Here is a 21,648-nt window from a genome sequence, read left to right as displayed (position 1 = left end):
AGCGATGAGCTGTCTGTGTGTTCTTGACAATCGAACTCTTCGGTTGGTCGCGGAGATTGAAAAGAAAGGTTTCTCCGGCAGATTCCGATTGCAGGTTCTGACGCATTGCCAGGTGGCGGTCGTCGCCACTATGACCTTAACCGTTCACGCCCTTCAACAGCAGCCTGGCATTGCGGCGACCTCGCGATCAAAGTTCGTGTGTACGCTTATTCTAAATATGGATATCAATGCACGATGACCAGAAACACCAACACTCCGAGTCCCCTCCACCCCATCTCGCTTAGTATTGTCACCATCTGGCATCAATGGTATGTTCATTTTCTGTCGACGTGCACCGGCGATTTTGTCGATATCAGATGCGAGGATACACCCGATTCGAGTAGATGCGGGAACAGAGACTGCATATCGGTGCTCTCATTTTCTTGTTAGAAATTGAAATGTTCGTGTTTTCCCGCATAATTGATTTGTATGGTGTACCTCCGCTATCTGTGAAGTTTACCTGTGAAAGCTATCTCATACAGACAGCAAGAGTCAAGGTTTTGGAGGCGGGTCCATTAATTGACAGCCTGAGTAGTCCAACCCGCAAAAGGTCGACACCGGAGAGTGAGGACTCATGAATGGAAGGAAACACAGAAATGAAGGTACACAACTCTCGAACATGCGGTATCCTCAAGTTGCTTTTGACTGACCATACTTAACGACGTAGGATCCCTTAGGGTCGCCCCAAGCCCAACCCGAGTCTTGAAGCGTTTCGAGGCGTTTCTTTCTGCGCCCACCGTCGGAGACAGGGGTCTGCTCGTTTTTCTCCGTTCACCTATACTTCACTTGCCGTTCATCCAAAATCATGGTCGAAACTGAGACAAAAGGCCTGAGGTTACTTGCAATCGGTATGGTATATTCTCTTTTTTCTACTTCACGAGCCTGACGGGTTTGCGAGATGAGATGGAGGCGGCATACGTGGATTGTCGTCCCTCTTCATACTACAGGTCATCATGGTTTCGATCAAAAACCGACTCAAACTGCCTCGAGTACCTCGTCCTTGTGAATACTTTGATCTCATCGGCGGTACGAGTACGGGAGGGTAAGTCTATGCGTCCCAACGTGTAGATTTGTACATGTGTTAATACTCGCCGTCTTTCACTTATAGCCTTATAGCTCTTATGCTTGGCCGCCTTCGCATGTCAGTAGACGATGCAATCTGTGCGTATACGGCCCTGGCGAAGAAGGTGTTTTCGAAAGTGAAAATACGCGGAGATGGCAAGTACAAAGCAACGAATTTGGAGGCTGCCGTGAGGAAGATTGTCGAGAAATACGCCCACGACGCCGAGGCGGCAATGTTGGATCTCCGTCCAGAAGATGCTATCTGTCGAGTGTAGATTTTCCACGCTTCCATCTCATGCTTTACCTCGTTGACGACGTCCTTCGATACTGCAGATTCGTCTGCGCCGTCCCTGCGACCAATCTGGGCGCACGAATGCCCTCGATCATCCGTTCCTACGAACCGCCTTCTGAGCGTTATATCCCTTGCACGATCGTCCAAGCGGCGCGTGCTACCACCGCAGCCCCAACATTCTTCAAACGCGCAGTCATCAATGATCAGGGAATCGATCGGACCTATCTGGACGGTGGAGTCGTCCAAAACAATCCGACCAATGTTGTGCTCCAGGAGGCACATCGCGTGTTCGGCAAGAACAGACAGGTCTCCTGTCTCATCAGCATCGGTACAGGAAAACTTCGCACGAACCACGTACCGAGACAAGGCCTGTTCGGCCGCTTCATCCCCGTCGACGTTGCCAAAGCTATGGTCAAAATCGCCACAGATACCGAGGAGACACACCAGGCCTTACAACATCGTTTTAATTCACGCCCTGGCATCTATTTTCGCTTCACCGTCGATGAAGGGATGCAGGATATTGGGATGGACGAGTGGAATAAACTGGATGGGGTGATGTCGCACACGGAGAAGTATCTGAGAAGCGAAGACGTGAGACCGAAGCTGGAGCTGGCAGTGAAGGCTCTTGCGGAGCAGCAGGCCTTGTTGACTGTATCCGAAGCCAGTGAGGAATTCGACATGACGTAGTGCGGTCACTTGAACACTGACACTCAGTTCTTGCGGTAGATGGAATTTTCTCTGCTGGAGACGCACCGCTGAATCCCGGCCGCAGAAGTTGTCCTCGACCGTCACGGGTATTCACTGGACGAAGAGATATCTTGTCTACGATGGACGACTATTTCTCTAGAACAAACAATGATCAACGCGTGTTTGTCTTATATGGCATGGGCGGGAGCGGGAAAAGCGAGATCATGAAGATGTTCGTAGCACAATCGAGCGCGTCGACGGAGGGGGACCCCAGGTAAGTATTAAATGACCATTCGTTATCCGAGTCGACATACCATTAAACGAAATCCTCATATATGTCTGCGATTTCTCCAGGTTCTCGGAAGTTTTCTACGTCGACGCCAGTTCTAAAGACACTATCCGCCTCAATCTCGACGGTATCGCTCAGGACAAGAAGCTCGGAGATAACTATCAACACACCATCGATTGGCTTGTCCGCACTCACGAGCATTGGCTTCTCGTCCTGGATAATGCCGATGATCCAACTCTAGATCTTCGTCCGTTTATTCCTCAGTGCTCGCACGGGAATATCATCATCACTACCCGTAACGAGCAGCTACGAACACCGGACAAATCATGTCAGATCTTACGGATGCCCCCAGACGATGCAAAGGCCCTCTTTCTGCGCCGTTCCCTAATCAAAACCCCAGACGATGAGGAGACCGACAAGCTCATCACGGAACTGATTGAGGTATGTGCATTATCTCCGCTAGCATATGTATACTGTTGTTTAACATGGGAATTTTCCTGAAGGAACTCGATGCACTTGCTCTCGGGATTGTCCAGGCTGCCGCGTACCTCCATGTTAACCCAACGTGCACCCTCAAACAATATCTAGCAAGGTTCCGCTCCGACCGACAGAAGGCCCTGGAGGCCTCTCACGACATAATCAACAGGCCCGACGACTACGAAAGGACCGTGTATACGACTTGGAATATCAGTCTCGAGCAACTCTCGGCTGCACATCCCGAAGCTGCCACGTTTCTCTATCTGTGCTCCTTCCTCCATCATAAAAATATATCCAAGTCCATGTTCACCAACGCAGCCTCCAGCGCTGCGGTCATAACTCCGAATGAGGCAATATCCTATTCCCTCGTTCAAGAGTTCTTAGCGCCGTTTATCACACCCACTCCAGAAATATCGGACACTTTCGATCGTATCGTCGCTTCCCTTTGCTCGTATTCTCTAGTGGAGATCACCCCCGAAGGACACATCTCGTTCCACCGCCTCGTGCAGGACTGGGGTCGGCGCCACGCATTCACCGCAACGCCGCTGCGTCCCATCCATACGGCCTATATTCTTCATTTGGCCTCTCACAAAATTTTTGAGCTGAATTTACAGGACATTCTCGAGTATGCGCATTTGATAGTCCCTCATATACTAGGGCTTCAGTCCAGGCTGTCAAGCTTGCTTGGTGACCCCAACTTGTAGTCTTGTGTAACTGTAGTTGTCCCCTCCTCAGAATCCTGCTACCAGCGTATCTTATTAGTTGTTGTACTCTGATCTACTTTAACGTGTAGAGGCCCACGTTTGTATTCGTATACACATTCGTATTTATCATCATACCAGATCTCCCTCACTCTCATGAGTCGCCTTCTTTCCCATGCCCATATTTTCCCTTATTTTTCGCCTATGTCTCCGTTTTATGGTCATCCTCAACCTCGTCTCTACACCTAGTCGCTCTGCTATCCCATATTTTTTGTGTAAACCACGGACTGAGAATCATTGGAGAATCACCCGCCTCATCGAAATTATGCGATTTAAGTTGAGGTTGGGGATCCGGCATCTCCCGAACGGTGAACTTAGGCCACACGCCACACAACTCACCTGAACACCCTCTCGAACCGACCGTCCGCCACTACTCATCATCGTTACAGTAAAAAACAAGTTGACATTCTGCAGGTGGATATATATGCGAGGACGAGCAGACAGACTGAGACTGAGACTAAGACAGTTATGTAAACAGATAAACAGACGAGACGAGGCAGATGTAGGTACTGGAACTGACACGGGATCAGCGAATAACTTGAATAGAGGACAACACAGGCACAGGATTGAAGGGGAAAAAGATATGAGAAAATAAGGAATGAAACGGAACGGTTCTTGAGAAGACAACAAGAGAATGCGAAAGAGATGTAGCTGGAGGCTGGAAAGAAAAGGAAATAAACAATCAAGAATATTCAAACACGACTACACAAGACTTTCGTTCTCTACCGTCATTCTCAACATCAACATCACTGTCAGCTTCCGCGCCAGCGCGGCCTAACATCCACATCTTCACATCCCTCAATCCTCAGCCGCCTCCACTAACTCCAAATACCCCTCCGGCACGAGCGCATGCTCCCCCGTGCCCTCCCTCTCAACGATTGCCCACCCGACCCCTCCACCCCTCCCCACAACTTTCACAACCTGATCCTCCTCCAACGCCATCTCCGCCGTCCCCTCCGGCTCAAAAGAGTATATCGCTCTATACGTGCCGGGGACCAACGGAACGTCGTCACCTCCCTCCTCTCCGTCACGCTCGTAGTCATCGTAGTCACCCTCATCGTCTTCATGATCATCCCAAGCATGATGGTCGCCCTCCTCTCCATCGTAGTACTCTTCATCATCGCCTTGCGCGTCGTACGGATCATCTATCTCCGACGCATCCGGACTCGCCATATCGAAATTCCTCGCGAAATCACCCGCACTCGGTGCATCCACCGCAACCGCATTATTCCCTCCACCACCAAACCACCCATTCATAGCCACTCCCATGCCACCCCACCTAAATCCTCCCCATCCACTGCCTCCCCCACCGCCACCGCCGCTCCCCGCCTTCTCATCCTCATCCTCATCCTCGCTGCTGTCTTCCTCCGCACCTTTGCCCTTGTTTTTGAACATCGACAAAGACCACCTCGATAGTCTCCGGTTCGGTTTTGGAACGTCGGGTCCGTGGCCGACGTGTCGCGCGTCCGTGTCGTGGAAGGCAAAGTCTCGGATTTTGACGATGATGGAGCGGCGTTTAGTGTTCTTCGTCGGCGTCGTCGTTCCTCCCCCCGCTGTTTCGGATGCGCCGGATTCAGGTTCAACTTGTGCGCGGGGACTGAGATGAGAGGCGGAGGTGTTGGTGTTGGCGTTCTTCCCGGATGTACTGCGACGGAGCGATGAAGGCGATATGACGCTCGAATTGGGCCTCGAGCGCTGGCTGCTCGCACTAGTACTCTCCTTATCTTTATCCCGGTTAGAAGTAGACGAATGTCTCGAGAGGGAGGACAGAGCGGTGGACGTGCGACGTGATTGGGCGGGCGAGGGGGGAGCGGGACGGGTGGATGTTAGAGAGTCACGGTGACTGTTGCGTTGAGTGGTGGATCTGGAGAGAGAGGAAGACGGCGTAAATTCGAGAGAGGGTGTTGGAGGTGTCGCTGTACTGGTTGTGCTGGAGGCGTTCGGTGTCAGTGTAGTGGCCGAAGCGGGATTGGAAGGCGTAGAGTTCGAAGCCGAAGGCTTCGCTTTCGTAGGAGTCGTCGGAGTTGTGGGCGAGGCGTCTTTAGCTGCGGTGGACGTGTCCGTGGCGTTATGTGTCGGTGTCGTAGGCGAAGGCGTTGTAGGGGGCGCGATGCTGAATACGGGCTTCGTTTCGATGGGACTGGCAAGTGACGAAAGGTCCGGAAGGACGACTTCCGCGGTATGGCTCTCTTCCAGAATCTCATCCGCTCCTTTGCTCTCGATCCCATCCACTTTCTTCTCTTCCTTGTCGCGCCCTTCTTGCTGGACCTCGCGATCACCACCACTTCCAGCTGTTTTCACCACATCCTTCGGCCCCTCATCCTTCAGGGACCCTTCAGCGCTGGTATCGACATGACTTCCTCTCCTTGAACCTGCTCCAGAACCTGTCCCAACTGGCGCGCTTTTCAACGCGAATTCGTGTGCGCCGGGGATTGGTGGTGGTAGGAAGGAAGACGATGGTGAAGGGAACGGTGAAGAAGATGGGTGTGTTGAATGGACGGAGATAGAGAGCGAGGGGCTAGAGGAGGTATTTGATGCACTCGATGAGTGTGAGGGTTTCGTGGATGTGGTAGGAGAGACACCGTTTGGTTGTGGTGGAGGATGAGAAGGAGTCGTGGGGGTCGGATTTGTATACTTGTCTGGAGAAGATATGTTTATTAGTAGATATTCCATGCGCGTGTGACCAGAACAGGGTTGAGCGAATCTCCCGCCGAAGAAGCCAGAAAGGCTGAGGCTCAAGTAGTTCCTCGCCTGAAAACTACTGCTTCACACAGCTTCAAGCTCAAAGATGACACTCACCTTTCAGCATCGAGCCGCTGTCGACTTGTGTACCCATCCTTCACTCCGTGTTCGTACGAGTTCGTTCGGGGAGAAAGTGGCGTGTTGTTCGCTTCAAGATATGCTAGCCAGGTCGTCGTCGTAAAAGAAAAAGAGGCCTGCCGAATATTTCCAAAGATGACGCTTCCCAAGAACGAATTTAGCTTGGCGGAACCGCGGCGCGGGTGGATATGAGTGTATGTTGGTTGAAATGAAGGCAAAGGTTCTGTGGCAGAAAGCAAGTCTGAGCAACAATTGAAGGCGTAAACAAGGCAAAATAAGGAGCACGAGCGCACCAGCAGAAACCTGAGAGCCTTTTGTAGGTTCGGTGCCACGTTGAAGAGTGACAAGATGATTGTGGTTGGCGTTGGCTCGTTGCCACCGAGCTTCGTCGCCGTCGTCAAGCGCGTCGCCGCCGGCAGGACTAGTCATTGGCTCATAATTCTGGCCCGATGCAGCGTTGTTCGCGGACGAAAGCCATCGTTCTGGAGGGTGGCGTGCGCCCGGTGAACCGAGGAACCGTCTTTGTTCGGCGCATTTCAACAGTTCCTTTGTTCATCTACCACTTTGTAGTGGAATATCTAGATATCTAGCTTTTTGACAATTACGAAACGAAATTCAAAGGAAAAAGTTAACCTCGTAAGTTAAGCTGTGCTCGTTCACTCGCGCCGGTTTCTTGTTCGTGTGATTGAACACCACGCTTTCTGGCATCGCGGAAGGCTAGTATGGCAGCACCAGCTACACCACCACACGCTTCTGCGGTAGATAAAGGCCCTTTTTGTCTTGTGACCCAAGACCCGTGTCCGGTACAGGCCTTGGCACGCGTTCGTTTTCTTGACTCTGCAGACAAGGACCAGGTGCGTGAACTGTGCTCCATTACTACCCTCCGGACAGATAAGACACTCACTGAAGAGATTCTTTCATATGCAGATCGCAAAATGGAAGACAATATGGGGCCCGGATTTTGACTTGGACTCTCCACTGAATACGGTATGGTGTAAGTTCGCGTTTGTTACTTTCGTGAGATTCTGTCATTTCTGATCACGGTCAACGAAGTGAGAAAGGACTGGGCCGCAACCTTAGAGGCCCATTTGTGGACCTTGATTCCTGTGCAACTCCGTCTTGAAAAGACGCTTACTGCTCTCCTGCAATGGAAAGCGAAACGCCTTAGACCTACCATGAATGATGTTGGTTCAGCTCTGTCTCTCCAAACCTTCTGCCAGAATATTAATTTCTGACCGCTTCCGCTGACATATCTACAGATCTGTCCTTTACTGAACCGCGCCGCTGGAAACACCTACTACTTCACCCTCCTCCCGCTTAAACTGAACAATTATCCCATCATCCGCACCACCCGCACCGCGGAAACACTTCAGCCCACCGGCGAAATCAAAAGCTACAAAACCTCGTCCACCACCTTCAAAGCCGACTTCCCTTCTCTAAGCTGTACATTGCACCCATTCTTCGTCATACACGGCGCGCTCGCGCACTTTCATGCACATTTGGGGAACCCCCTGCATCTGACGGTCTACGCACAATTAGCAACGATCATAAATCTCTGGGAAGGGCTATTGACGTATCCAAAATCTAAGGGATCGTCTCATGCTGGGACAAAGACTATACAACAACCGAAACGAAGTATCGCAGATGTGGAAGTGGTTGTTATCGAGGACGATGAGCAGGATAACAAGGCTTCTCTCCGTCCGGATACATCGGAAGAAGATGTTAAGGCGCTCCTTGCAGGCCCTAGCTCGATCAACTACAACACCAGGTCTGCGATCAAGAGGCCGCGTTGCTCATAAGATTAGTCTTCCCAGGACGTCGGATTGCAAAGGTGCGTATGATCTTCCCATCAACCTGCCTGAAGGATCCCATCGAGTGTCACAGAACGAGTTTGCTCAACGTTCCTGCATTCGTGTTTATAATCTCCCACAGAACACACATATCTCATACGGTGTACTTCTTGGGCTTCAAACCCTTAATAGTCTCTCCACTTCCTACGCCTCCCCTACGGGTTAATATCAGATGTCTACATTACTCCAAGTCTATCCATGAGGTGGCGTGATATCATTCATCGCTAATGTCTCCCATTCGGAAAGTGACTGGATGGACGATGCCCCAGAGATCTATACTCCCGTTAGAGATTGGAAGTCTATTTGAACGCTTATATACGCTGGGTATCCCGGAGATGAGTGGACCTGTCGCCCTTCCATAGTACTAAATCTCAGATCTCAGAGGCCAGGGCGAGCAGTGCTTAGGACAGTGCAAGCCTTGATTTCTTTTTGTCGGTTGTCCGTCGTTCACTTGGTATTATGGGCCGTACTGTATATTGACCGGGTGCGTATAAGGCTATCTTCATCTTGGTTTCCTTAAGCTTTCTCTCCTGACCGATCTCTTCCTAGTGTTGCAGTGCGCTGGTGTTCTCGAACTTGGTTCCTTTCCCGCAGCGTTGTGCCACCGCCACACCTGGCAGTATCCGCCGGATATGTCCGGCAAGACGATCTTGGTGGCGCTCCTCCCCGACTTTGTCCCCTCAGGCTCTTCTTCCTAAGTAATAGTGTACTATTCCACCTCACTTTGCTTCGTGTGCTCTTTCAAATCACTTAACTCGAATCTCTGGAGAAGGTATGTTTGCCTTGAACTTGCTTGCAAGAACTGGTAACTGAACGAAGACGAGCCGGGTACTAGTGTGCCGCGGGTTGACCGTGCCAACGCGGTGAACTTTGAGTATACGACGGATACCAAGCTCAGCTTCGGGATATCTAACAGTCTGTAGGGTCTTTCTTCGACTGACGTCTATTACTAATCATCCCATTTTTTCTTGTGCTCGGGTTGACTCATACCTGAAGTCCACTCCAAAGTGGTGAATCTCTATATCGGCCGGCTTTCAATTTCTTGGTACACAAAATTTCTTCGTCTACATCTCTTCTAAGTAGCTACTGCCAGTCTTGTGTCAGTAGGGCATCATCGTTTTAACTTAAGCACGTACATACCGTACAGTGACATCCCTTCCTCATCTCCTAACCTCGATTTATTTCGTCTACGGCAACGGAAACATTAGGAAACATTCCCCCAAAAGCATACTACGAACCATGTTTAGATGATGCAACACTGTACCGACCACAAGATCTCAAGCTAAGAAATGACCCGTGCCACTACTCAAGCGAAATGGTGGTCAGTGAGGTTGTGCAAGAAATGTAATCGAAGAATATGCCGAACCAGAGATACTCACGCATGATTTTGCCGTCTAAGAAGCCCCTCATCTTCTGATAGCTCTGTCCTCCCTAGCACAGGGCCCCCTAAGGCAACTTCGAGCCAAGATCTGGACATGGTGCCATTCCGTTCATTGATGACGCGAAATTCGAAGGTGAAAGGCTCGTCATAACTGCCGCTCGGTGACCCGTGCATCAACGTTGCACCCTTGATGAATTCTATTGTCCTGTTGAACCATCTGACTCTTCTTGCGTTTGAAACATCGTCCTCCGACCGACCGCAGAAGCAGAGGTAGGACAATCGAGGGAAGTAATGCCTGTTTAAAAAGGGCGGGGATTCCAATCCCTGAAGGTGCGTTAACTTCGCAACACATTAAAATATACAAATTTTGCTATTCACCTTCTCGAGAACATAGTTTGTTGGCCAATGGTAAATGTGAATGAACTCGAGCTGCATGAGCATTTGGCTGTTCAGCTGGCATCTCGGAAAGAGACTGCTCGCGTGGGTCCAAAGACTTCGAACACTTTCAACCATACCCAAGGGTGCGGTAGGACTAGACATGGCGTGAACGACTCCGCCTAGATCACCATATGCCATGACTGCATTTCGGTCTCCAGCGACAGAAATCGGGAATACGGTAGTCGAAGCGAAATCGTTTGGCCTTGGAGGGCGTGCGAGGATGCGACTCGTCGTGGAGAGACTCCGTATGCTTGGGAAAGCCCGATGCAGATCGGCGGGTGAGGATCCTGCGAGAGTATGGACATGCCAAGCCAGGGACCGAACATAAGGGAGAGTGATTGTTTTTTCCAAGGGATCTGGAACGAGGCTCGTTTCTGGGGCTGAAATAGTGAGATGGACGAGGGTGTCTGATGAGTTGCGCAAGATCGCCGAGAGGCCAGCTGCGACGGTCTCCGACGACCTATCTTCCATAATGAGTCGAAGAGTACGGAGGGATTGTATGTTTCCAATGGCATTGACAACCGATGGAGTTGCTCCCGTCAGAGAGAGCTTGACGAGCGGGCATGCGGTGAGGGCATTGATGATACTCAGATTGCCCATGAACGACATTGTGCTCTGCCTGTCGCAATGGAACGAGAATTCGCACAGGCGGATGGCACGCAATACGAGGCTCGCTAAGAGATGAGAATGATGTGCGTCGAGACTACAGCAGAACAGAGGTTTGTCGATAGGGGTTCCTTCGCTGGTAATCTCGGGCGCGCCGACAGTGATACGTTTGATGTTATGAGCGAGGTTCTTCTGCAGCACGTATTCACAATAACTCGTGATTTTTTCAGGGTCGACTCGACGCCCACTGATAGCACCGAAAGTCACGAATCGAAATCGCAGGCCACTGGTGAGTAGTGCATGGTTTGTTGAGACTTGGGAAAGAGACTTCAGAGATTGCATGTCGAGATACTTATGCCACTATCTCTCTAGCGCAGTCCTCGTTGACGTTCGACAAAAAAACCTGTTAAAAAGAAGTAGGGTCCATCGTGAACAGCGCTCTAGCAAATCCGGCGGAGAAATTCCGAAATAAGCACACCATTTTGAGCACTAGCAGCGCAAGTTGAGCGAAGGGTGCTCGGTCGGATGAGGGTCGGCATTGAAAGCAAGCCGCGCCGCCATATTGCGAACGGAGCTCGAAATTACTTATCCTCCGCTTCAATCTTCATTTAGAGCCGCTGTCTCTTCGATAGAACGGTCGCTGCCAAAATGGACACTTATACTTACCTTTCCTGATGTCAGATTGCTTCATGCCATCCGTATTCCGCACCTTGTTCGAACTATGATTCAAACCTGAGGCAACCTGCTACCACGGCCCCGGTAACGGCCTCAGAGCGCTTAGACGTCATCAAGCGCCACGGGCCTTCGGAGACCAAAGAACGCCATGCCCACAAATCCTTCGCTGAAGGTCGCCGCATCCAGAATTCTATCACCTCTTACCGAAGCTCTAGGCAGGTAATCTTTTGAATGCTTAAAGAATTGATTTCATGTACGTGAAGCGGCTGTAAATAGCCTTATCTGATTTGTTGCTGACCGAAATAGGATGGCGTCCACGCACTGTACATCAGACTAGCATCAGGCAACGTCACGGTCAGTGTAGTGTTTCTCACCACAACGTTGACATCGCAATCTTGTCGCAGTCATTGACCTACTACACAGTTGACATCGGGGCTCCGTGAAGAGTATTTGGACAGGCAGGTGCGTATGGCAATCAAAAGTTAAAACCTCTGCGCTTGCCACTTCAAGCGTGAGACTTATGATGTTCTCTCAGTCCTGGGCAAAGACAACTCGTTCAGGCTCGCATCGATCAAGCCTACCTGGAAACCTTGTCAGTATCCGATTCGATTAAGTACTAACCATGGGCAAATCAAATCGCCCTCTGCCAAATGAGCATGATACAGTTGACCTCGCCATAGTAGAGGCGATGGCCGCGGACCCCCCGAGAAACCTGCGTCGTGAGATGCGAAGTCTGCAATCATTTCCGTGGAGGACATCTGCTGTGCAGAGCGCGTCATCACTAGAAGACTGGCTTCATCGGCAAATATACCGTGTGCAGTACCATGGCAGCGATAACTGGGCGAGACTCGGCTGTGATCCAAGCGCGATTGATTTCCTCGTCAAAGTTCGTATAGCCATTTCTCATCAATAATCCTGGGAGCATTTGGAATTATCATGACTCAAAATTCCATCCGACCCCACTATGCACTGTAGAGACTTGCATGCAGCTTAGACGGCTGGGCGGTGCTCAGGATCTTCCAGCATAGCCTCTTGAAGTTCGTTTGGGGGCTTCTCGGACTTCCTGGGGCGTCACAGGGTGCCTCTATAGGCGCACATCTCAATCCTGATGAATTATCGAAGTTCAACAGATGCTCGCGCGTAGTATGGGAGCATATGCTGCTCGACGTTATTGCCCTGGGCTATGGTCGACACCCACTAGGCGTCAACAGTTCTTATACCACGACGTTGACGGACAAGCAGCCGACTATCACGGTCGCACCGAATGTGGCCAAGTTACATCCCTTCTTCACGAGGAAAAAGTATTCGACATTGCAAACGGTAAGATCCCTTGTAGAGATCGCCGTCGTTTCCTGATCTACTAATTCACATTGCTTCCTCTTATAGATATGGACATCATGTTTAAATGACTGGATCGAAGTCATGGATAGACTGACCTTTGACGCATCGAGTGTCCATCCGCCAGAGCCGAAGCCTGAAGGCATCAAAATGACTCCTTTTACCGGTCCAGACTCAGTGAGTTTACTCCGCAACCAGATCGCTCTTCTTGGCGGTTGCGCGTGGCGCCAGAAGATAGCTGGATATCCGGTGGTGCTGCACAATCTTGCCCTCGCGGCGCACTACGTTCTACACCTAATCGAAGTACGTATGTTATCCTTTGTTCACACTATAGAAAGACTTTATGATTTTCTAGACCCCCACAGAGACCGACGGTGCACGGAACCGCATGATGGCACACTACTGGACTGCTCTGCAGAGGTATGGATGACAGTAATGATGAGGGAGATATCTCTTCGTCATCTAACATGCTTTCTTTCCAGCCGTTATCGAAAACTTCAGAACGATGCAAACATAGTGTCTGTTCCAAGCGACATAGTGCCCACATTTACAGCCGAACAGGTCCCCAAACCACTGATCATGTCCTTATGTATCTCTCCCATCGTCCTTCTTTCCGAAAAGGATGCTTCTTATCAGAATCAGTCCTCCAATATGGATCTGTTGCAGGTTCGCAACGACCATGTTCACGTTTAAAGCCCGGGTCGCCACACTAACAGTCTTGATACAATTCCTTTGTTGTAGTTGGCTCAGCACCTCGGGAATGCTCCTCGCCCTCAAGTAATACAGGATCTCGAGCATAGGATCTGGATGGCAGTCTTCGCTATAGCCTGCGGAAGTGAGCCCGAAGACGAATTGTCGAGTTTGATCAAGGATTGGAATACATTGCCTTGCTTGGGACCTAGAGCGCGAGGCCTCCGAGATGATTTGGCGGTTGGCGGCTGGTTTAAGAGCATCGCTGAAGGTGCGTTCTAGGTCCGCTTGACTTGAGATAGGTTTGTGCATGTCTGACGTGTGTGTGCACACACTAGGAACGCTACGCATGGTAGAGCTGATGAAAGGCGCTCCCGCTGCAAGTACCAGTAACAATGTCGCGGGGCCGGTGGATGCTATCGTACCCGCACCGGCGACACGTCCTTCGGTGACGAGTGAACTGTCAACCTCCGGAACTGGAGGTATGAATCTTGGTGAGAACTCAGACCACTCTTGTCAGACACTAACTCGTTCTTCTGGTCTTGCGTTTTTCAAACCTGCCCGCCGACACCTTGCCACGTACAGGACATGTCCCCGTCTCGGTTGTGAGCCTGGACACTTCGACAATGTTGCCCTCGTCCGACCTGCCACGTTCTTCCCTATCGGCGGACGTAGAGATGGAAGATGTCCAGCCGGCTCCTCGGCATGAAACTTCGGTAATTCCGACCAAACAAGACAAAAGCTCGTCGCTGCCCGTGAGTCTCCTGATTTACATGGAGTGCGCATCTTGCTGGGAAGACTGAAAGCTCTTATACTTCAATAGGTTGAACAGCCTAGTCAAGGTGGCGCTCAGTCCGAAGTGCTGGTCTGTCGCATCTCATTTCTCAGACCACAGAATTACTGATCGAGCTCCTTCCACAACGTTGTTCTAGTCGCAAGCAGTTCTACAAGCATATCCCGCTCTAGATCCCGTTGATACCTCCCCCAGCCACAGCCTCGCTCTCCTTCACCCCAAATCGTCACGTCCCCCATTGTCAACTTTCATCGAGATCTTCAACATACTCAAAGACACCGGTACTCCGACAGCTCCAAGCTCGTCTGCGAACCAGGACTCAAGCGTCACTACTCGGCATAAAGTCTACGGTTGCCTCGACCAAACTACTTCCGAAGATCTCCCTAAGATATGGAGCAGAATCAAGGAGCTTCACAACGAGGATTGGATCTTCCTCTCGGACCATGACCTTTCCAGGCTCGTTCTGGACCGATTGCCGTTGTTCAAGGAAGTTCGGAAAGAAGGACAAAGTCGTCTTGAGCAGTATTATCAGAGCAAGATCGACGATCCGGCGCGGACGCAGGGACAGAGGGAGGACATAGAGTCTATCCATGCGCAGCTTCAGCAAAGGGGAGTCATGTTGACTACAAAGGAGCACATGCAGAACCTCGCCGATGCGGTTACCTTTGATCGCGATAGGCTGGCTAGGTTAGAAGTGAAGCTCAGGGCCAGTCACGTTGAGCATCTGGAGCAGGAGAACGCTAAGATGGCTATGGCGGAAGGCGAGCTACGGAAGAAGTTCGAGGAGGAGCGAAGGGCGAATGGAGATCTTCGGGAGGGAAAGCAGCGAGTGGGGATGGAGAATGCTAAGCTGACGCAGGAACGAGATGGACTTCGCCTGGAGGTCATAGAGTTGCAGGGAGCGAAAGCGGAGGTGCAGAAGTCAGGCCTGGAAAACTCCAGACTTGTTGTGGAGACGGTCGCCATCCGTGGTCAATTGGACGCCTCCTTGGCAGAGGTAGCAGGTCTCCGATCGAGGTGCGGTCGGATGGAATCCTTGAAGCTGGAGCACGCGTCGTTGACGGCGGAGAACCAGAGGCTGGCTCGGGAGATGGGCGACATGAAAGAAGAGAAATACAACCTGCGAGGCGAGAGTGAACGTTTGACGAGACGGATCGACGAGTTGAAGGCGGGACAGGAACGAGCGGACCTGGCGAAAGAGGAGATGGCAAAGGAGAGGGATAGTCTTCGGAGGGAGTTAGAGGCCACGACAAAAACAATGCAGAGGGACTTCATCGTTCTGAAGGCAGAGACGGAGAAGCTGATGAGGGAATCGTCCCAGTTTCGCGCGAGCACGGAGGCATCACGGAAGAAGATCGACGACTTGAGGGCAGAGAAGGAGCGAGCGGATGAAACGAGCGTGAAAGTGGTGGGGGAAAGAGATCGACTTCGTGCGGAGCTTGAGGGGATGAGGCAGTCGAACAGCAATCTCCGGATTAACGCCGATCGTACGAAGAAAGAGGTCGCTGATCTCAACGCTGCGATAGAGAGATTGCGGCAGGCGAATGGGACGCTGACGACGGAGGCTTCGAGGTGTGTGGCAATGCAGAACGAGATCGAGGAGCTGAAAGAAGAGCAGAAACGAGAGGTCATGGAGAAGGCTGCGATGGAGATGCTACGCGGGGCACTTCAGGCCCAGTTGGAAACGCTCAGGGGCCAGTACGGAGAACTGAAGACGGAAGCCGAACGCTCGGGGGAGGACAATATTGCGTTTGGAACGGAAATGGAGAAGTTGAGGGAGCGGAACGAGCTGTTGAAAGGGGAAAGTGCAGCGCTGATGGAGAGTGAACGTCGCATGATGCTGGAGAACGAGAGGGTCAAGGCCGAGATTCAGAAGCTGGAGACGAAACACGAAAAGGTGGTTGGAGCAAGGAATGACTTACAACGAAAATTCGGCGATATCCAGACGCAGAACGAGGGCCTTCAGGTGCGGTCGAAGGACCTCTTGGAGGAGATGGGTCGGCTGAGGGCAGAATGCTCGCGGCGGACACAAGAGGAAGACAGGCTCAAGGCAGAGAACGTACGCGTTGGCCGCGAACGCGATGACTTTGCTGCTACGAACGAAGAAACGCAGAAGACGATCGGGACCCTGAAGGTTGAGAACCAACGGCTGGAGCAGGAGAACGAGTCGACCAAGAAAGACTGCCAAAGGCTCTACAGTACAGCACGGGATTCTCGGGAGGCTTTGACATCGATGGAGGCAGAGAGAAAGGAGATCTTGGAAGAAGTTGTGTTGCTCAGGAAGAGGAAAGCACAGCGGCGGGAGCTGATGCAGGGTTTAGAAGGTAGGGATCCCTTTGTTTTCACTTTTTGCCCTGTGTCTCATATGTCTTCAACTGCAGCATCGAGCTCGCACCAGAGTTCTGCACCCGGCCTCTCCCAGAGGAGTCCGTTTTCGGTTTCTACTGCTGCACCTGGCACAACGTCGTCTATGGCGCAACATCGTATCCTGTCTACATGGAAACACATCCATCGTGGAGCAGAGAATGTATCTCGCGTGGGCTTAGGCACATCAATATCGAAGGACGGGGATTCAAAGGTTCAAGAGGTTCAGATGGAACCGAATCCTAGTCCGAGAAAAAGGCGGAGACTGGAGGGTGGGCCAGAATTTTCGATGGATGGTGCTGACTTTAGATCGGTGGCCATAGCCTCAACTCAACCTAATCATGATTCGGAGAGGCATGAGCACGGCGATGGGGATAAGGTCGAGAATGAGAATAAGGGCGAAGGCGATATCATGGGCGGAGACGGAGTTGGAGGTAATGAGGAAGAATGGATGCCTACCTCGGGGCAGTTAGCTCCTGTGCACATGGAGCTCGTGTATCGGTTTACAACTGAGGATTTAATATGTCGTTTGTGCGAGTACGTCACTTCGTCATCTCTTTTTCGTGAAATATTTCTAATGCAGCTCCTACCTTTCCAACATGTTGACATCGACCATGCATCCCCATCTTTAAATGGCATCCGTCTCACAGATACCGTAGAGCCAACAGCGATTCTGAGCACCCAATCTACACCGTCTCGAACTTGGTCGCCACCTTTGAAACTCTCAAGGGTCACTGTCAGGACGTACATGGTCCAAAGCTTTGTGACAGCCTGGCGGGAATGGATGAGGAAGGAATACGAGAGACAAGAAAGAGGGTGGCCAAGGAAGATGAGGTTCGACGTGCGGCGGAAGCAGCGAGGGAGGTTATCGTGTTGGACTGACGATGAATATTGCACGCTGTTACATTTTCGATCTCAATGCTCTGCAAATGCTTTGTTACTGCTTCTCTTCCTAGCTTGTCTCACGCACATGCTCTCAAATTTCAATGCCTCTCGCCGCTGTCATGCTTTCGTTTTTCTTAATTTTTGGCTCTCCAGGTTTCAATATCTTCCGCTATAAACAGTCATGGCAGTATAGTACCAGCCTGAAGGAATGGCGCCGTTGCCACTGTGCCACCAGCTCGGAGATCGGAATTTAGAGATAAGATAACCCTTTCTCTCTCGAACGTGCGTCTGGCTCCATCGATCTTGAGTGATCGGTCAACTGCAGAAGATTTGTCCAAAATGGATTCCTTCATGAATTATCTCCTCTTCTCGTCCTCGACCATCCCTTGGTTCTGGCTTTCCCGAAACTAGGCTTTCATATCTCTCTGAGGCTACGATACAACCAACAACTTGGACTTGGAACTGGACATAGCTTTATATCGACTTCAAGACGATCACTCAAAAAAATGGCTAGCACTGGATCTGAGAATGGTGAGCTCCAGATGTCCTTTGAGTAAAGGGCGAGGAGACGAAGGAGATGGAACATATATTGAGAAATCATTTTTGGGCTTGGTCATGATTATCACCTAGTTCTCATTGGTGTCATCGGTGGAAGTGGCTTGTACCACCTCGATAACCTCACCTTCGTGTACGTGTTTTCTTCTGCTATACTTCTTACAACATACTCATAGTTTCCACAGGAAAGAGGTTAACCCAGAGACGGTACGTCTCTCATTATCAGAATCCACCTTCCTCATTACGCAGGCAGGTTACTCATCCTTCTACTCACCAGCCCTGGGGTTACCCCTCCGCTCCGCTCCAAATCTGCTCTCTCCCCTCCGGCACACTCATCGCCTTCCTCGCCCGCCACGGCGCAGGACACTCAATCAACCCATCCGCCGTCCCCTCGCGCGCGAACATCGCAGCGCTCAAGTCTCTCGGCGTCCGTGCGATACTCGCGTTCAGTGCCGTCGGAAGTCTGAGGGAGGAGATCGCACCGGGCGATTTCGCGCTGTGTGAGCAGATTATTGATCGCACGAAGGGTGTGAGGCCGGCGAGTTTCTTTGAGGGGACGAGTGTGGTCGCGCATGCGATGTTTGGCGACCCGTTCTCGAACCGGTGCGTCTTTCCTTTCTTTCGCCTCGGTCTACTCAAGTATTGATCGTCATTCGATGTTCGATATGCGTTTTGGTACGGTATGATAGCCTTATGAAATGGCTTGAGGCCCCTATCCTCAAGGCATTTGCCTCAGAAGGCCGCAACGTCAAACTTCACACAGGCAAAACCATTGTCTGCATGGAAGGACCTCAATTCTCTACACGGGCGGAGAGTCTGATGTATAGGCAGTGGGGAGGGGACTTGATTAACATGAGTGTGTTGCCGGAGGCGAAGTTGGCTAGGGAGGCGGAGATCAGGTATATATTCTATTCATGCGTGGACCATGTCCGATCGAATTACCATCACCCCACTGCCCCTCATCTTACTGCTTGTTATCATTGCCTAATGCACGCGATGGCTTGACCTAACCGCACTCCTTCGTCTCCTACAGTTACGCCCTCGTCGCCACCGCCACAGACTACGACTCCTGGCGCCCACACTCCGCCTCCGTAACCGCGGCCGAAGTCTTCAAAACCCTCAAAGCCAACGCCGATACCTCCCGCCACGTCGCTGCAACGATCCTCGAGGAGTTGCACCAAGAGGCTCTGAAGGGAGATTTGTTGGAGGAAGAGAAAGGGAGCATGAAGTTTAGTATCATGCCGAGGAGCGTGGCTACGAAGGAGGAGGATAGGCAGAAGCTGAAGTATATTTTGCCTGAGTATTTCTCGAATTAAGGGACTCGGCCTCGAGAGGATAGATGGTGGTGTAAAAGCCGGGTAGGCAGAGTGAAGTCAAGAGGGCAAGATGTACGGTAGGATAGGAGGCTGACCTTACCTGGTCTATAGATGAGATGAGAAGTAACTCGTAGATATATACAATAGAAACCTATGACTATATTTCCTATGCAGTATTCAAGCCCGAAGGTCACAACTTTTGCTGTGGCCCAAACAAAGGCATCGCGTGTGGCGTCACGAATACAACTCCGCCGGGAGTCCCGGGACCCTCCGAAGCTGCTCTCCTCGAGGCTTGATTCCAACTATCACATCCTGCAAAACTCGGGGGTCGAACTTTGATCGTAAATGCTTCGTTTTACTGTTGCTTTCAGGATACTCGGCTCTATGGACCCACGACACTTCTTGGACCTGGAGGAGACCCTAATGACATTTCCCATATACCTGTATCGATCTCTCGCCTTTCTAGTGGTCTTCTCGGTCTGCACCAACACTTTGCATGAGCAGCCAAGCACTGTCTCTTGTACCGTGCGCCCGTCAACCAGACTTCTTTGGGATCCGACCATATTTCAGCTACCTGAGAGGAAGACTTGACTCTGAGATTACTCGGAGAGAAACCTAATTGATTTTTATGGTTTTCGTTTACGATGGTGTCTCGTCGCAGCTTGAGTATGCGTGGCTAACAAGGACTCGATAAGAACCACTGCTAGACCAGGAGGCACACAACTCATGGGGTGAAGAGACGACCTGGGACGACTGGACCTGAACTCACATGAGATAGCATGCGCAGTTAGAGGAATAGTATGTGCGTACTTCACCGAGAGCCGCGGCTACACACGGATTTCAGCACACCGTCAGACAAGTCAAATTTGAATTTTTGCAAAGGTCTAAACAGCATACATACTCAATACTTGGCTGAACTTAGACTCGACTGATCGCCATCTGATTAAACAGTCGCACGAAGAGCCGTAGGAACGTCAAGAAGAAAGCTACGTTCAAAGAAAAAGAGCAGCGATACATTTACAACCGACTTCCCGACCCAGGCTCCTTCAGAATCGAAGGCAAAGGCTGAATACGGCGGTGAACCATCCCTAGACTCCACAGACCTTCGAAGCTTAACTAAGTCAGCGCTAAGCACCACGTAGAGTCCTATGCGGCACTTACCTGGCATTGCAGGATTAGGCGTTGCTGACGATAATGGATTCTGTCCCGGGCGTGTCGCAGAAGTTGTTCTCCAACCTCACCCCACAGGTCGAAAACTGGTTGCAGATCCCGCCGCATCCGCTCGTGTTGCAGAACCCGACGTTGTTCGTTGCAGAGAGGCATTGGGTATCCGGAGCGTTGAGACAGGTAGCGCCGCCGTTGTAGACGCTGCATTGCCCACCGCAAACATTGCCGACGCGGGAGCTGCAGTAGGTGACAATGGTATTCTGGGCCGAACGCGGAACGATGTCGTAGGTGATCGGTTCTCCGAAGAAGGTGAGGTTAGCGTCGGTGGTCGCGATCCAGTTCTTCATTTCGGCCTCAGTGACGATGAAGGTGGTGATCTGCTCAGTGTATGCTGTCAGTCAGGATTCACAGAACGTGCGGGTCGATCTTACCTCGTTGCTGTCCCGTGCAGCGAACTCCGAGGTAGTCCTCTGCTCGACGATGGTGGCTTTGACCTACAACCAGTACATAGAGTTAACAACAGGGAGAGGCTAATTCTACCTCATGGGCAGGTACGCACGACAGTCGGACTCGCAACGGCTACGACGAGGGCAACAGCAGCGAAGAGAGTGGAGAGTTTGGTAGAGAACTGCATTGTGAAGCTGTTGCTGTCTATTCTCCAAGGTGAAAGACCTCGTTTTATACGTCTATGGGCCTGAGAAATCCGCCCATTGTCATTCTCGTGCTTACATTCGAATAAGAGGGGACGAAATCGAAAGAGAGAGATTGTTGTGCGCATGGCCACTTGATTTTCATCCATATCTGATTCTTACGAGCAATATGGGGACAACAATTATGACCAAAGACCATAAAAGGGAGGACTTCATGATGTAATAGCAAGTATCAATTTTTGATGATGACCTTCGTCAAAGCTTTTCCTGCTCAACACATCTGGACATCAGCAGCCTGCATTATAGACGCGTGATTCCGCTAATATACTGAATTACCGTCTACAGGCCCTCAGAAGAAGGACGAAAACCCGGAAACTGGTTTTCCTGCCTCTGGAGATGCTTGTGCACCTGGAGGTATGCTTTCAGTACGCTGCAAAACAAAGACTGCACCTACAGATTCCGCTTCAATCGGGGAACACATCAGCAAGAGAAGAGAATCCAGACGGTCTTAAT

At 51.1% G+C, this 21,648-nt stretch overlaps 7 protein-coding genes across 7 annotated transcripts; 4 read left to right on the top strand and 3 right to left on the bottom strand.

Annotated features, from left to right (window-relative positions):
- Nucleotides 1-992: 992 nt before the first annotated feature.
- On the top strand, nt 993-3,550 carry STEHIDRAFT_157959 (FabD/lysophospholipase-like protein; the record flags this gene model as incomplete). The annotated part of the gene is made up of 6 exons (XM_007305342.1): nt 993-1,081; nt 1,148-1,372; nt 1,435-2,057; nt 2,120-2,354; nt 2,435-2,810; nt 2,873-3,550. 6 exons carry the CDS (start codon nt 993-995, stop codon nt 3,548-3,550), a joined length of 2,226 nt encoding a protein of 741 aa, XP_007305404.1.
- A 448-nt stretch (nt 3,551-3,998) lies between these two features.
- On the bottom strand, nt 3,999-6,752 carry STEHIDRAFT_147784 (uncharacterized protein). The gene is made up of 3 exons (XM_007305341.1): nt 6,721-6,752; nt 6,407-6,650; nt 3,999-6,246 (listed from the first exon to the last, which is right to left on the bottom strand). The coding sequence occupies exons 2-3, from the start codon at nt 6,441-6,443 to the stop codon at nt 4,406-4,408; spliced, it is 1,878 nt and encodes a 625-aa protein (XP_007305403.1). The 5' UTR covers nt 6,444-6,650; nt 6,721-6,752; the 3' UTR covers nt 3,999-4,405.
- Nucleotides 6,753-7,149: 397 nt separating this feature from the next.
- STEHIDRAFT_140034 (uncharacterized protein) lies at nt 7,150-8,639 on the top strand (the record flags this gene model as incomplete). Its single annotated transcript, XM_007305340.1, has 6 exons — nt 7,150-7,281; nt 7,355-7,421; nt 7,481-7,611; nt 7,687-8,195; nt 8,242-8,258; nt 8,524-8,639. The coding sequence occupies 6 exons, from the start codon at nt 7,150-7,152 to the stop codon at nt 8,637-8,639; spliced, it is 972 nt and encodes a 323-aa protein (XP_007305402.1).
- Nucleotides 8,640-10,036: 1,397 nt separating this feature from the next.
- STEHIDRAFT_140033 (uncharacterized protein) lies at nt 10,037-11,210 on the bottom strand (the record flags this gene model as incomplete). The annotated part of the gene is made up of 2 exons (XM_007305339.1): nt 11,181-11,210; nt 10,037-11,105 (listed from the first exon to the last, which is right to left on the bottom strand). A coding segment is annotated over exon 2 (1,008 nt), but the record flags the coding sequence as incomplete, so codon positions are not given.
- Nucleotides 11,211-11,707: 497 nt separating this feature from the next.
- On the top strand, nt 11,708-17,547 carry STEHIDRAFT_147783 (uncharacterized protein). The gene is made up of 14 exons (XM_007305338.1): nt 11,708-11,731; nt 11,801-11,839; nt 11,913-12,263; nt 12,353-12,697; nt 12,764-13,018; nt 13,073-13,135; nt 13,198-13,381; nt 13,457-13,676; nt 13,744-13,887; nt 13,991-14,160; nt 14,229-14,270; nt 14,338-16,522; nt 16,580-17,099; nt 17,213-17,547. Exons 6-14 carry the CDS (start codon nt 13,104-13,106, stop codon nt 17,442-17,444), a joined length of 3,729 nt encoding a protein of 1,242 aa, XP_007305400.1. The 5' UTR covers nt 11,708-11,731; nt 11,801-11,839; nt 11,913-12,263; nt 12,353-12,697; nt 12,764-13,018; nt 13,073-13,103; the 3' UTR covers nt 17,445-17,547.
- A 276-nt stretch (nt 17,548-17,823) lies between these two features.
- On the top strand, nt 17,824-19,484 carry STEHIDRAFT_80679 (Methylthioadenosine phosphorylase). Its single transcript, XM_007305208.1, has 6 exons — nt 17,824-17,978; nt 18,078-18,135; nt 18,188-18,209; nt 18,280-18,605; nt 18,692-18,901; nt 19,036-19,484. Exons 1-6 carry the CDS (start codon nt 17,954-17,956, stop codon nt 19,316-19,318), a joined length of 924 nt encoding a protein of 307 aa, XP_007305270.1. The 5' UTR covers nt 17,824-17,953; the 3' UTR covers nt 19,319-19,484.
- Nucleotides 19,485-20,308: 824 nt separating this feature from the next.
- STEHIDRAFT_169287 (uncharacterized protein) lies at nt 20,309-21,119 on the bottom strand (the record flags this gene model as incomplete). Its single annotated transcript, XM_007305337.1, has 4 exons — nt 20,309-20,429; nt 20,480-20,862; nt 20,917-20,979; nt 21,045-21,119. 3 exons carry the CDS (start codon nt 21,117-21,119, stop codon nt 20,494-20,496), a joined length of 507 nt encoding a protein of 168 aa, XP_007305399.1. The 3' UTR covers nt 20,309-20,429; nt 20,480-20,493.
- Between the last annotated feature and the right edge of the window lie 529 nt (nt 21,120-21,648).

The sequence above is a fragment of the Stereum hirsutum genome (genome assembly GCF_000264905.1).
Source record: "Stereum hirsutum FP-91666 SS1 unplaced genomic scaffold STEHIscaffold_9, whole genome shotgun sequence".
In the NCBI taxonomy this organism is placed as follows: domain Eukaryota; kingdom Fungi; phylum Basidiomycota; class Agaricomycetes; order Russulales; family Stereaceae; genus Stereum; species Stereum hirsutum.
This window is presented reverse-complemented; position numbering and strand designations above follow the sequence as displayed.

Bases quoted from the DNA above. Each gene is read 5' to 3' on its own strand.
- STEHIDRAFT_147784 (XM_007305341.1), bottom strand. From the start codon at position 6,443: ATGGGTACACAAGTCGACAGCGGCTCGATGCTGAAAG. The intron at 6,247-6,406 runs GTGAGTGTCATC...TATCTTCTCCAG, and splicing joins CAGCGGCTCGATGCTGAAAG to ACAAGTATACAAATCCGACC.
- STEHIDRAFT_147783 (XM_007305338.1), top strand. From the start codon at position 13,104: ATGATGGCACACTACTGGACTGCTCTGCAGAG. The intron at 13,136-13,197 runs GTATGGATGACA...CTTTCTTTCCAG, and splicing joins TACTGGACTGCTCTGCAGAG to CCGTTATCGAAAACTTCAGA. The intron at 13,888-13,990 runs GTATGAATCTTG...TGCCACGTACAG, and splicing joins GTCAACCTCCGGAACTGGAG to GACATGTCCCCGTCTCGGTT.
- STEHIDRAFT_80679 (XM_007305208.1), top strand. From the start codon at position 17,954: ATGGCTAGCACTGGATCTGAGAATG. The intron at 17,979-18,077 runs GTGAGCTCCAGA...ATTATCACCTAG, and splicing joins TAGCACTGGATCTGAGAATG to TTCTCATTGGTGTCATCGGT. The intron at 18,902-19,035 runs GTATATATTCTA...CGTCTCCTACAG, and splicing joins GCTAGGGAGGCGGAGATCAG to TTACGCCCTCGTCGCCACCG.